General features: G+C 34.3%; 1 protein-coding gene across 6 annotated transcripts in view; it reads right to left on the reverse strand.

Moving 5' to 3' along the window:
* The window catches only part of LOC106875497 (glycerophosphodiester phosphodiesterase domain-containing protein 5), a 216,853-nt gene that overhangs the window by 96,134 nt on the left and 106,308 nt on the right, over positions 1 to 14,411 (reverse strand). For all 6 annotated transcript variants that reach the window (XM_052968174.1, XM_052968173.1, XM_052968175.1 and 3 more), the window contains one exon: positions 3,186 to 3,289. In XM_052968174.1, the coding sequence (XP_052824134.1) occupies positions 3,186 to 3,289 (104 nt within the window). The remainder of the gene's footprint in view (positions 1 to 3,185; positions 3,290 to 14,411) is intronic.

Here is a 14,411-nt window from a genome sequence, read left to right on the forward strand (position 1 = left end):
TATGTGTGTGTGTGTGTGTGTGTGTGTGTGTGTGTGTGTGTATAGCCCAGTGGTTAGGGTGTTGCATTCATGAGTGTGATTCGAAGACAGGGAAGTGCATTATGTTTTTGAGCAAACCACTTCATCTCACATTGCTCTGCGATCTCATCAACATATGTATGTGGCACACTATGCACCTGTACAAGTAATGTCAGTTTGGTTGAGGAAGTGAGCTAATGTAAAACAACAAACATTTGATCACTATAAACAAATCATCTGTGTAGGTTATTCAGCAAGGAATTGCAGAACTGCCTTATCAGACCTTAGAGACTAACAGAGCGTGTGTGTGTGTGTGTGTGTGTGTTTGTGTGTTTGTGTGTGTATCTGTCTGTCTGTGTTGACAATGCAAGATAGCTATAGACAAGAGTCACTATCATACAAGCAGAGTCCCTTGTTTCTAGTCTTCCATGAAAACAAATTTAGCCATGGGGAAATATGATCTTGCTTGCAAACAGGAAAGGGTTGAGTGACAAGAGGGTATCTGGCCATAGAAAATCTGCTTCAACAAATTCCATCTGACCTAAGCAAGCACAAAGTAGACATTAAATCGATGACAATGATAATGAACCATCTGCATGCAGCATTTCCTGATAGGTACAAAATAAATTGACCCTCAAGGCCATCAGAGAAGTGAATGACCAGTTTGGCTTTACAAATGTAAATGGCTGAAGAGAATCCATAATTAACAGATTAAAAGATTTTGATTAAATATTTAATACTTTGAGGTGTTAAAGTTTAATAAATCTATAAGTATGGTATCAAGTATATGTTGTACTGTAATGATGATACAGGTATAATCAAATGTACCTTCAAACTAATTCACTACAATTAAATTTTTCTTGGAGTTGAATCACACAGCATTAAAAATATAATTTAGAGGGAAATTAGTCTAATATTTGTTTTTGTGATAATCCAGCTCTTATTAACCTCTCAACTGTGAAGTTATAGTGAGAGCATTCTTTCTACAACACAAAAAAGATAATAGAAATAATGGTCAGAAATAAATAGTGACAATGCAATATTAGTTTTTATATCAAATATGCATATTTTGATGGTTTTAGACACAGATTAGTGAAATAATTATATCTTTACAGTTATATCTATCTTTGAACATTAATCTTCTTAAACCCAACCTCCATTAAACAAATCTTAATCCTATAATATCATAGCTTTCTTAGACAATCTGCAATCATCGATCACTAACTAAAGATATTTTAGTTCAGTTTTCACCTCCTATTTTTATTACACCATTGTATTTATTATCTGAGATTTTCCTTAAAATTTGCCCATGCAAAGTTATTGTTTAGGTGCTGGTGTAGCTGTGTTTGAATTTTTCAGTTTTTGTCTCTACCCACACTCATCATACTTTTGGAAAAACAACAAATTATTTTTTTCCTTTTTCATAATTTTCTGTCATTTTATCTTATTATCTTATGGTGCTATTAAGTTAAACATGGCCTGGGCCTATACTGGCCGAAACCTATCAAAGTTTCATTCTGAAACATATGTAACTCACATTCAAAGAAAAATACTCTTACCCCACTCTTTTCTCCTTCATTGTACTTTTCAAAATGAAGGAAAAGTCAAACACTGCAAGTGGATGTGTGAAAAACAAAATTTGAATTCTAAAAAAGTGTATCTATAAAGCGACATTTTCAGTTATTTATTTTAAGTTTCTCCGTTAACTCATGAAATTCAATTATTTGAAATAGTTTTGAGATTTAAATATGGTAATATTCTAAGATTTCAATTCTTGTGTATAAGGGGCCCACCGAACTTGAAGTGCCATGGGCCCCCCATGGTTTAAATCCAGTCCTGACCGTGGCAGTATTTGAACTCAGAATGTAAAAAAGCAGAAAAAATATCACCAAGCATCTCGTCCGGTGCAATTCTGCCCACTTGCCACTCTATTATATGACATAATGACGAAGATAATTTCTAATTTTTGAGAATTACTACCAACTCACAAAAGAAATTTGAAAATCTGATTTCACATAACCTCAGTATATATGAACATTCTTTGCAGCCATCTTTTAATACATTCTCATTTTTCAGTTTAGAGCAGCAAATATCAGAACTATACTTTAATCAGTCTGTTTCTTAATTTTTTAATGCATTCTCTCCAAAGTCCTACGTAACATGCTACAAATACAAAGCCATTTTAGATGATATTTATGATGGTAACATTTTAAAATGCATAGATCTTTTATCAGTCAATGCTGATCATATATCTACAATATATACATGTCGGTTTGGGTAGTGTTCTTGAAAATAAAACTAGCAATTGCCCATGCATGCGAGTCTATCTATACCACCAGTGTTTATCCAAGAGAAAAATTGCTTATTTTGGTCAATACAGCTTGGGACCAGTTCCAGTGCAGGTATTGCAATCAAAACACAAAAAAGTTTATACAGATTCCACAAGAATTTCACCCAATCATCTATCACTTTCACCAATTCATCTTCCTGGATTGATGCTTCTTTATTGGTCCCAAAAGAATGAAAGGCTAAGTTGACCTAGGTGGGATTTGAACTCACAGTGCAGAGAATCAGAATAGATACTGTGAGAAATCCTACCCAACACGTAACACCTCTGCCAATGTGCAGCAAGAGATAAAAGAGAAAGGTAAGATGATAAAAAAAAACTTACAATTTTAAATCAGTCTTTCAAAACTAAAACAAAAAATATATAAAATATATTAAATGTATAAACAGATTTTTAAAAATATTAAAATTGCCATCTGAGTATCATACAAAATGTATATACACTGTTAGAAAGTATGAAGGTGAGGAATTGTCTGAGATAAAATCTCTTTACAAACTTGTTGCATTAAAATCACAACTGATATAGGACTGAGATGAATATCATCACTGCAATGGCTCACAAGAACTACAGACACATTTCATCTTTGTTGAGCTTTCTCAATGCTAGGCACCTGCTTAAACAACACACACATACATAGAGGCAGGCATGGCTGTGTGGTAAGAAGCTGCCTTCCCAACCACATGGTTCTGGGTTCAGTCCACTACATGGCACCTTGAGCAAGTGTCTTCTACTATAGCCTAGGGCAGAAACTGAAAGAAGCCTGTCTCACACACACACACACATTTCCTCTAATATAATTGGAAACAAATTTGTTACTCACCAATTAAAATCATTTGAATCATTCTCAGCCACAAGCCAGAAGTACAAGTAGAAAGCCATATAGATGAAAGTAATTAGAAGAATTACTAGTATGATTAAGTCTTTCTGCAACAAAGATAAAATAATAAAACTGTGATTAGTACTTAAATGAATGGTAACAGCACAAAATTGAAAGCTGACTGAAAGTTTACTCTTTAGAAATAAAATAATTACAGAAACAATAATATTAAATCAATTATATTAAAATATTTTTTTTAGAATATCAAAATTATAGACAGGAGCCAATAACATGCATAAGATAACTTTCAGATACAATTCTTCTAAACAACAACAACAAATGTAAATCATTTCCGAAGAAAAGAAAATTGATTTTATTATATTGATTTATAACAGGCCCATGGCCACACATTTTGCAGGAAGGAACAGACCATCATTTCAACCCCAGTGCTTGTATGGAAATTGTTTTTATGAAATCCTGAATGATGAAAAACATATTTGCTCTCAGTGAGATTTAGACTCAAAATGTAAAGAAGCATAACTATGTTACTTACATGTGTGGAAATTGCACTCCTAATTTAGTGTCAAACTTTGGTACAAAGGTTGCATGGAGTATTAGTTTTAGCTTTGCCCCTCGTATAAGTAGGTCCCCAGTTTTTCTAGTATAAAATAGTGCAAATTATATATGGGTAAATGCAATAATTACTACATGGCATCTTACCCAGTATTCTATTGATTTTATAATATATTCATTTCTAACATTGACACAAGTCCTCATAATTTGGAGGAAAAGTTATCATCACTTAAATCAACTGCAGTACTTATCTGCTAGTTTATTTTATAAAACCTGAAAGGAAGAAAGACAAAGTTAGCCTAAGTGAAATTTGAGCAACTAAATATCATACAACTAAATATCATACAGCATTTTGTCTACCTTTCTCCTAATTCTGCTAAGACAAAACTAATCAAGAATAAACTTTTACTTTGAAGGATTCACAGAATTATCTAGAGAGCAATCTGTATGTTTTTGACCACATGACAAAGGGAAAGTATAGGGAGAAAATTACGTTCTTATATCAAGTAGAATTTAACTGAAGAAAGCATAAAATTAATAAATAAATAAAGGTTATCACATTGTAGTGAGCGAAAAAGAATATTTGAGAAGAATGTCCTTAACAGTAATGACAAATCTTATCAAGAAGAGTAAGGGAGAGAACTCTGAAATTTAAATGGATAAAAAACGAATGGAAGACATGCAGTCAAGAGTGTGTCTGATCTTTGGCAGTTACAGTGTCAACACCACATTTGTTTCAATCTCAGTAGACTATTACTTCAGTGTAGTCTAATACATAACTTCCGGAGCTTAAATTCACTTTGAAAGCATAGTCTAACATGTAACTTCCAGAGCTTAAATTTACTTTGTGTGAATATTATCCATTATTAGGTAATTTAAATTACTGAAATTTATTAATTAGTTCTATATGTAGATATGTGTATGGATATGTGGTACTTGTTTGTAAAAGTTCTTAGCTATATCAAATTTCTTGAAGGAATAAATGTATTTCACAGCTATTAACTGCATCTATTTAATCTATAGTTGTTATCTAGATCTACTTAATCTATGTTATATAAACTAAGCTTACTAAGTTTATATGAAGTAATGGAAGCGTTCTGCTGTTCAATTTAGCGGCAGATATTAAGTTAACAGTGACATTGGCCAACCAACTTAGATACATACACACTACGTCTCTCTCACTTTCTCTCTTTCCGTCCCTGTATGTATGTGTGTGTGCGTATCTGACAATATATATATATATATGTTGACGCATTTGTATTGCAAGATTCCTGATGTGAAGTCATGTGTTGAAACAGATATTGTATTTCGGGATGGTCTCTTTCTTTCTCTTTTTTGCCAAATAAACACATGCACTATATTTGTTCTTCACTCATTTATCACTGTTCTTATTCTAACTTATGTTCATTGTCTGGAAATCTTTTGTCACACATCTGTGGCCTCCTCAGTGACATTTTCCATTTTTGTGTGTGCTCTTGCCCTGCTTATTCCATATATATGTATATCTGTGGTGTGCAAGAGAGACAACTGTGCTGGTATGGTTATGTGTTATGTATGGAAGCGGACAGATGTGTGTAAAAGTGTCACACCCTAACAGTAGAGGGAACCTGTGGAAGAGGTGGACTCAGGAAGACCTGGGATGAGGTGGTGGATGACCTTCGAATGGTGGGCCTCATGGAGGCAATGACAGGTAACTGAGACATTCGGAGATCTACTGTGCTTGAGAAGACCCCGCAAGCCAAAGGAGACTGTAGCCATGGCCTATGCCAGTGTCACATAACCAGGCCATTTAAGAATACCCTTCAATCATTGGGCAATATGGTGTGCTTAAGAACTGTTGAATCAAGTGAAATCATTGTCGTGGCCAATACCAGTGCTGCTTGACTGGCAACCATGCAGGTGGCACGTAAAAAGCACAATTTGAGCATGGCTGTTGCCAGTGCCCCCAGCACATAAAAAGCACTCATTACACTCTTGGAATGGTTGGTATTAGGAAGGGCATCCAGCTGTAGAAACCTTGCCAGATCAGATTGGAGCCTGGTGCAGCCACCTGGTTTGCCAGTCCAACCATCCAACCCATCCAGCATGGAAAGCAGACTTTAAATGATGATGATATACACACACACACACACACGCCTATATAATTATACAATGATGTATGTGTGATTGTATGAGTGTTTTTGATTACATGTGACAGTATATATATATATATATATATATATACTGACAAGCTGTATAGATGTAAACACAATTCCTTCTTCTTCCTTTCTTCCTTCTCTTTTCCATTGACACTCCTTTCAGATACACAGGCACACACACACGCGTATACACATACACACACACACACAAAAACACACCCACTCTCTCTCACTGGACAATGATGATGGCAACTTTTTGAAAAACAACTTTCTTCCAAACAATGCCCCACCTTAAATAGCCACCTGGTTTTGCCATTTTTAAAGGCCAAGAATCAACTTGTCATTAAAAGAACTGACCAGCTGTAAACACAATTTTCTTTCTTCTTTCACTCTTCTTTCTTTTTTTTCCTTCTTTCCCATTGACACTCCTTTCAGATACACAGGCACACACATGCAGATGCACACACACACACACCAACACAAACACACACACTCTCTCTTTAAGGTGTTGAGCTGGCTTAGCTCTGCCATTACGTTCTGAGTTCGAATTCCGCTGAGGTCGACTTTGCCTTTCATCCTTTCAGGGTTGATTAAATAAGTACCAGTTACGCACTGGGGTCGATATAATCGACTTAATCCGTTTGTCTGTCCTTGTTTGTCCCCTGTGTGTGTAGCCCCTTGTGGGTAGTAAAGAAATAACACACACTCTCTCTCACTTCGCCCCCATTCCTCACCCTCTTTTACTATCCCATATATCTCTCTCCACCCCTACACATTTAATAATACTATAGAGAGACAAATCCTCTGATGGAAAATTAAATCTGGAGAATCTACAAGAATAGATGCAAGCGCTAATTTATAAAAACATGTGACATATTAATAAAAATCTGTAAATGTACAACTATCCAGATATCTGAGTACCTTATTTTTTTTTCTAATATATATATATAGTCATGTAAGAATACGTAAGTCAGAAAAAACAGCCTCTCATATATTAATAGAGTTGTTATATCAATACATACACTATACAGTATTATAGATTCATTTTCATACCCGCTCTTCTGATGAGCACTATCTTAAGCTAAAATCTTTCAATAATACTGTATCGTATAGATATATTTGGGGATGATCATTTTGCTGATAAACACACACTCACTATCTATTTGATCTTCACTTTATTATTATTATTATTGCTATTCCTTATTAGTTTGTCAGAGTTCTTTTTCTCAGACATTCTGTAACTTCTTCAATGACTACCTGTTCTTCATGTTTCCTCTTCTCTCTGGTCTTGTCCCATTTATCCCATTTTGTCTTTTGTTATATGTTTGCATCTGCATCTGTGTTTGAGTCTGCATCTGTGTTTGAGTTTGTATCTGTGTGTCTGGGTGTGCCTCTACTTAGAATTTCTTCATTTACTGCTAAGCTGTCCAAATTTTTAGGGGATAAGAATACTCTATTTTTCATTTCTTCTGCTGTACAATTGTCAAATATATCAGATACCAAAGAATTGTTACATGTGCATGCCTCAGGAATATCAATAGTATCTTCTGTGAGATTATCAAGAGAGCTTTGAAGAAATCCACTTTCAAGGTGTAGTAGCCACCTCAAAGACTCTTATTCATTTGCTTTTGTTCTCATGAGAGTTGTATTTCATGAAAATTATCCCACATAGAGGAGTGTTTGAGGCAGGCATAAAGTACAGCTTCAGGAGGAGATCTGGGAACAACTGGAAGAACTTGTCTACAATCTCCGCCTAATACGATAATTTCCCCCACCAAATGTACTATTACTATTCATAATATCTCTTAAACAATTATCTATGGCTTTCAAAATATGAACTGGTATCATTGAAGCTTCTCTGTTACTCTTTTACTTGTTTCAGTCATTTGACTGCGGCCATGCTGGAGCACCGCCTTTAGTCGAGCAAATCGACCCCAGGACTTATTCTTTGGATGCCTAGTACTTATTCTATCAGTCTCTTTTGCCGTACCGCAAAGTTACGGGGACTTAAACACACCACCATCGGTTGTCAAGCGATGTTGGGGGGACAAACACAGACACAAAGATATACACACATATACATATATATACGACAGGCTTCTTTCAGTTTCCGTCTACCAAATCCACTCACAAGGCGTTGGTCGGCCCGAGGCTAGAGTAGAAGACACTTACCCAAGGTGCCACGCAGTGGGAATGAACCTGGAACCATGTGGTTGGTAAGCTAGCTACTTACCACACAGCCATGAAGATTTTACTCGCCTAAGAATTTGGTGAAACATTGCACACACTTGTTTCCCTCAAAGGAATTGGAAGCTTGAATATACTGTGAAGAGTTTCACCACCTTTCAAGAGTGTTGCAGCAATGCCAGTCCAGAAGCCAAGGGAAATAACTCGAATTTAATCCTGACTTATCTTTCTCAGTGTGACAAACACCAACGGTACATTCTTTTTTAAAATAATATACATGTCTAAAAGATGGTTCTTTCTTCTATGTATTAATACACTTTTACAGTCAGTGTTTGTCATGCTAAGGGAGATAAGTCAGGATTAAATTTGAGTTATTTCTCTTAGTGTGACAAACACCGATGGTACAAGCATATTAATATATAGATTGTAACTCCTTTCCTGCAATATATCATTGCCACTCAAATACAGTAACTAGCTGTTACTTACTGTCTCTGTGTGTGTCTTGGAACAGCTTGTATAAAAGCAATGCAATAACAACAACAATGGAAATAATAATAATAATAATAATAATAATAATAATAATAATAATAATAATAATCTTTTCTACTATAAGCACAAGGCCTAAAATTTGTGAGGAGGGAGTAAGTTGATTACATTGACCTCAGTGCTGAACTGGTATTTATTTTACTGACCCTGAAAGGATGACAGGCAAAGCTGACCCTGGCACCATTTGAACTTGGAACATGAAGATAATAAAAATCCTTTCTACTATAGGTACGAGGCCTGAAATTTTAAGGGAGGTTGTAGTCAATTACATCAACCCCAGTGCTCAATTGGTAGTTATCTCATCAACCCCAAGAGGAAGAAAGGCGAAGTCAACCTCAGTGGTATTTGAACTCAGAATGTAAAGACAGATGAAATACCACTAAGCATTTTGTCTAGTGTGCTAACTATTCTACCAGCTCACCACCTTAATAATAACAATAATAATAAAATCTAAGTTAGGTACAAGGCCAGCAATTTTGAGGGGAAGGGATTAATCAATACCACCAACCCTAGTACTTAAGTTTATTGGCCCCAAAAAGATAAAAGGCACAGTTGAGCTTGTCAAGATTTGAATTTAGAACAAAGAATCAGAACAAATACATTGGACAAAGTACATTTTGCCCAATGTATAATGATTCCCTCTATGATAATAATAATAATAATAATAATAATAATAATAATAATAACAACAACAACAAAAAATGCCCTGATGCGGTATCAGGCAGTTGCTCTCATGGCTTCTTATCTTAACTGATTGGAAGTGTTACTTTGTTTTGTCTTGGTATAAAAGATGGGCTACAACAAATATTCTGCTCAATACTACGGAATTGTTTCACAGTTGTTTGACCTTAACCAGTTGAGCATGTACCTAAGTGGCTGACGATATGTACATCTCTGATCATGAGCAGTAGTAGTGGGGGAGCATCAAAGTCATGTGTTGAAAGGAATTCTTTGGGGTCTGAATAATTCCCCTTTGGAAACATGGGTGTTTAGTTCAACATCCTTAAGCAAACCTTATTCAGGGACCTCTTTTGAGTGGGATGGGCTGCTTGACCTGAAGAAAATTCTAACTGGGTGCCACCTGCAAGGTCATGTGCTGTTTATCTTGATATGAGATCACCATGTCATGCACATATATGGTTGTGATGCATGTGCCTGGTGCACCCTTATCAGATGGGTAGTCATGATGGGTATACTGGGCTTCGTATATTTTACCCCAGTGTCATTTCGATGGCATGCACTGCTCTCTTACATAATAATAATAATAATAATAATAACAACAATAACAATAATAATAAAATGATGATATCATCAGTAATTGATATCATCATCATTTTAATGTACATTTTGCTATGGTGTCATGGATACCAATTTTTTTATGTTTGTGTATTTTTATGGACATATGTATTTTTTTAATCTACAGACATAGAAACAAACATATATTAAATGTAGTTCATATTGGTAAAAATTGCAAAATAATCAATACATGCCTTTTAACCATTTTGATAGCAACCTATCTGAGACTATCTCTGGTTCTACACACTTCCTATTTTAAAGTGATCTAAATTAATACTTTCCATCAAAATTTATGTTAATTTATGTTCCAAACACCAGCTTAATAACAACATAGTTATTTTACTGAATTCTTCATCATTTTCAAAATTAATTGAAAACAAATGTAGTGTATTTCAACAGAAATATGGTAACAAAAAGATTAGAACTAGTTGTCATTACAGACATTTCATCATTGCACACAGTTATAATTTAGAGAGACAAGTCTCTGATTTAAAACACAGTGATCATGCAAAAATAAGAAGTCTACATGCATGAACACACACACAAAATACAAACAGATGTAAGATTGTTGAAGCAATAAACAAATTTAGGCTTGCCGACATTAAACAAAAAACCATGGAAAGCAAACTTCACTTGTATAATGACATCCAGCATGCATATTGGGGTTACTAAAACAAAGACTTTCATGTACATGTTTGTTGCCTACAAAAAAACTTCTAATTTTCTACTACCATCTAGTGATTACTTTTGTTCCAGATAATTTCTGAATAAATCATTAAGTATAAGATATTCATCATATTTATGTAGTAAGAAAACAAGCAAATTTTGGCTCAGTTACTAATAATATTTTAATTACTTCAGCAAGCAAGTATGGGAGCTAACTCCACACATATTTCAGTCTTATTAGACCTCCTCAATAAAGCATAAACTTCACTGTTCTTGCTTAAATAGTGATAAAAGAAACACTCAGCAGGTATATACTATATATATGAGTAAGCATAAAAGAATTAGGTCGTCATTATCATCATTAGTTAACACCTACTTTTCCATGTTTGCATCAGTTAGATGGAATTCACTGAGGAAGATTTTTTATAGCTGGATAACCTTCCTGCCATCAATCCTCAGCAGTTTCCAAGCAAGGCATTATTTTCCCCATGACCAGATATGTTTTCATGGAAGATTGGAAACAAAGGACACGGCTTGTATTCACAACTATCAAATGATATCAAAGAAAGGAAACACTCACACACACACACACACACACACACACACACACACACACACACACACACACACACACACACACACACACACAGCAAGCTACTTTCAGTTTCCATCTATCAAATCCACTTACAAGACTTTGGTTGGCTGAGGTCTATAGTAAAAGATCCTTGTCCAAGATTCCATACAATGGGACTGAACCCAAAACAAGATCATTGACAAGTAATCTTCTTAACCACACAGCCATGCTTGTACCATTAAAAAAATCACTGATATTAATTACACAGTGACTTCATCTGCATGAAAAATAATAATTAAGTTAGTGTAAACATATTTAATATAGGGAACCTCAAAAACTGACTCCCATATTTACTAAAATGATTAGAACTATATTTGTTCCTCATCATATAATTATAACTAATTAGATTTTTGATGCTTATTACATTAAATATATTAACGCAAATTTAACTATCATTCTTACTGTGGATTGGAATTTCTGAATAATTCATCTTAGTGATATATTTTGTTTCGATATTTCATACAATTTACTTTTCTTCAGAAAGCCTTTATCACAGAATTAACTGTTCTCTAAATATCTTCAAACCAGCCAAAAAACTGTTCTTCATCCAAAATACAGCGCTACTTTAGTTAACTACATAATCAAAATCTACCTGTTACTACTACTGACTAATCATCAAAACCAAGCCACAGTAGCTCATGATGTTAGCTGCAATACATACACCTGCAGTTGCACCTATTGCTCTTTTCTGCTTCCATTAGTTTTACTGGTTGCACAATGCATGTATGCAACAAGGTGATTTCATTGGTGCTATGAAGCCTTACAAGCCTCTGCTACTAGCTATTTCTTCAATCCTGGATATGTTCACCCTCAGACTTTTTTTAACCAAGTTCACACTACAGAAATATGATTTTCTACAGTTCTTCATTTAAGACAGATCGATGGCATCTGAAGTCATCATGTGCATTATTTCCTCTACCTTTATGGGTTCCAGTTCAAAGGCTATGGCCATGCTGGGGCACCCAGAAAATTCCAAATAGATGTTCTTGTATATAAATATCTCATATCAGTTATTCAAATAAAAGGAAAAATCATAATGAAACTAATACAATACAAATTATAATATAAAAAAATCTATAATACAATAAAAATACTATTTACTCAATGACAGAATAATTTTTGCTTTGATAAAAAAGACCAGATTAAAGGCCAGTGATAAAGAAAAAGGTTACCTGATTTAGGCTTACAATATGCCATGCAGTAAAACTGAGTCACTAAATTGTTTAATTACTAGCTATGAATTAACAGCTTTATTATTATTTAGTGAGGTTTATTCAGTGAGGTTATTCACTTATTCAAATATATCAGCGATTTTTTTTGCTTTTTGTTCTTTTTTTTTTTTGCTTCTTACAAGCAAGTTATTCAACCGTGAGTAATGTTTTGTTACAAAAAAATGAATTGCTCAAACAATACAGATAGTAAAGATATATTAATAAACATTGTTTTCACAATAGGTTTTGGGATTTTGAAAAAAGTTTTCAAAAGAATAATTCTTGCAGCAGGAAACAATATTATAATTGTTTTTCTAATAAAAAGAAAAGAAAGAAAACAGGTTACTAAAATACTGACAAAAGATATATGTGATAAAAATGTTAGATCAACATAACTAAACAAATGGCTAAATGAACTATTTGAATTCATTCTATTCTTTATAAAAAGACAAAAGACCACCAGCCAAAGGTACTGCTTTCGACATCAAGTAACAGCATTGTTTCTACCTGAGGAATTGGTAGTTTGTAACACATTGCCTTCAATGAACTAAGTATTCAACGGGCACTTCACATTCAATGTTTTAGTCACAAAAAGATACCATGAAGAGGTACCAAAGGGAACGTTTTTCCTTAGACAATAGGAACACTATATAATTGATAAGCTATTTTGTTGATTTCTTGCAATGACAATTTAACTTTTTACAAGGATATGTTTAGTTAAGTCAACAGCTTGTTTCACATCCAAAAAGGGAAGATGTTCCTTACTATGTTGTATAAGCTGGAGTAAACCCCATGGCTCATTATCTCCAACACAGGTTGTTTCTCACTGCTGTGTACACAGTGCATACAAAGATTTGCAGTGAAGGAGCTTTCTCTATTTGATCTACTCTATTACACTCTTACTTCATGGCACTTTAGATTCTCCTCCTAAACTGTGTATTAATTTAACCCCAAGAGTTTATCAACCCTTTTAATACACATATATCTAAGAGTGTCTTTATATATATTTAAAAAAAAAGCCCCAGAAAAGTGGTTTGCACATTAGCAATGATTCATTTCTTAACAAGGTTACTTAAAATGATACAACTGGAAGCATAAAACAAACAATAAAACCCCTGAAGCCTCCATCATTGCAAACAAGAAATATATTAGGTCAAGTTCAATATCCTCAAGATAACGGAATATCGGCTGTATGGGAAACAGACCAATGCTCATCCTCCTTTCGTAAATTACTATGGCTCATTGCTAAAGACAGCAAGAACAATATGTGATGAGAAATGTTTCAATAAATTCCAGTGCAGGAATTAATTAGCTACAAAAGAGGCATGAACATTTTGTAAAGAGTTGATTTAATGAGGCAATATGAGAACTAATTTAGTAATAGTGAAACAAAAGTCAGTAATAGCAAAAAGAACAGCACTAACAATGTAGCACTAGAAACTCACTTTGTAACCATGTCAATTCAGATTTAGTTCCATGGCACCTTCTATAAAATTATAGAAGCACTGATGACAATTCAAAACCAACAGAAGCACTGATGACAATTCAAAATCAACAGAATCTGGGAGAGGAATTCCACCCTTACTCAGGGAAATATATGAAGCAGAGCTAAAAAAGCAGGGATCCAACTGGAGAGAAGCAGAAAAACCACCCACAGTTGAGAAAAGTCACTAATGACCTCTGTTTCATAGAGAGTGAAGGGCTTATGTAGCCATTAGGTCTGCCATTAAGTACAGATGGAAAGAATTTAGTTGAATTGAGAATTATACATAAAAGAATAAGAAAGGAATGAAAGAATAGCAAGAGGGGAATATGTAGTAACTTGTATCTCTGTAAAAATGTGAAACAACACAAGATTAAATTTTATTTGCAAGGAATGTGGAAAGGAAAAACATGTAGAATTTCAAAAATGAAGTAAATGTCATCAAGTAATATGTAGCTATAATACAAGTTTCATATATCGGATGAGTAAGAGAAT

This window comes from Octopus bimaculoides, chromosome 5, assembly GCF_001194135.2.
Source record: "Octopus bimaculoides isolate UCB-OBI-ISO-001 chromosome 5, ASM119413v2, whole genome shotgun sequence".
Lineage (NCBI taxonomy): Eukaryota > Metazoa > Mollusca > Cephalopoda > Octopoda > Octopodidae > Octopus > Octopus bimaculoides.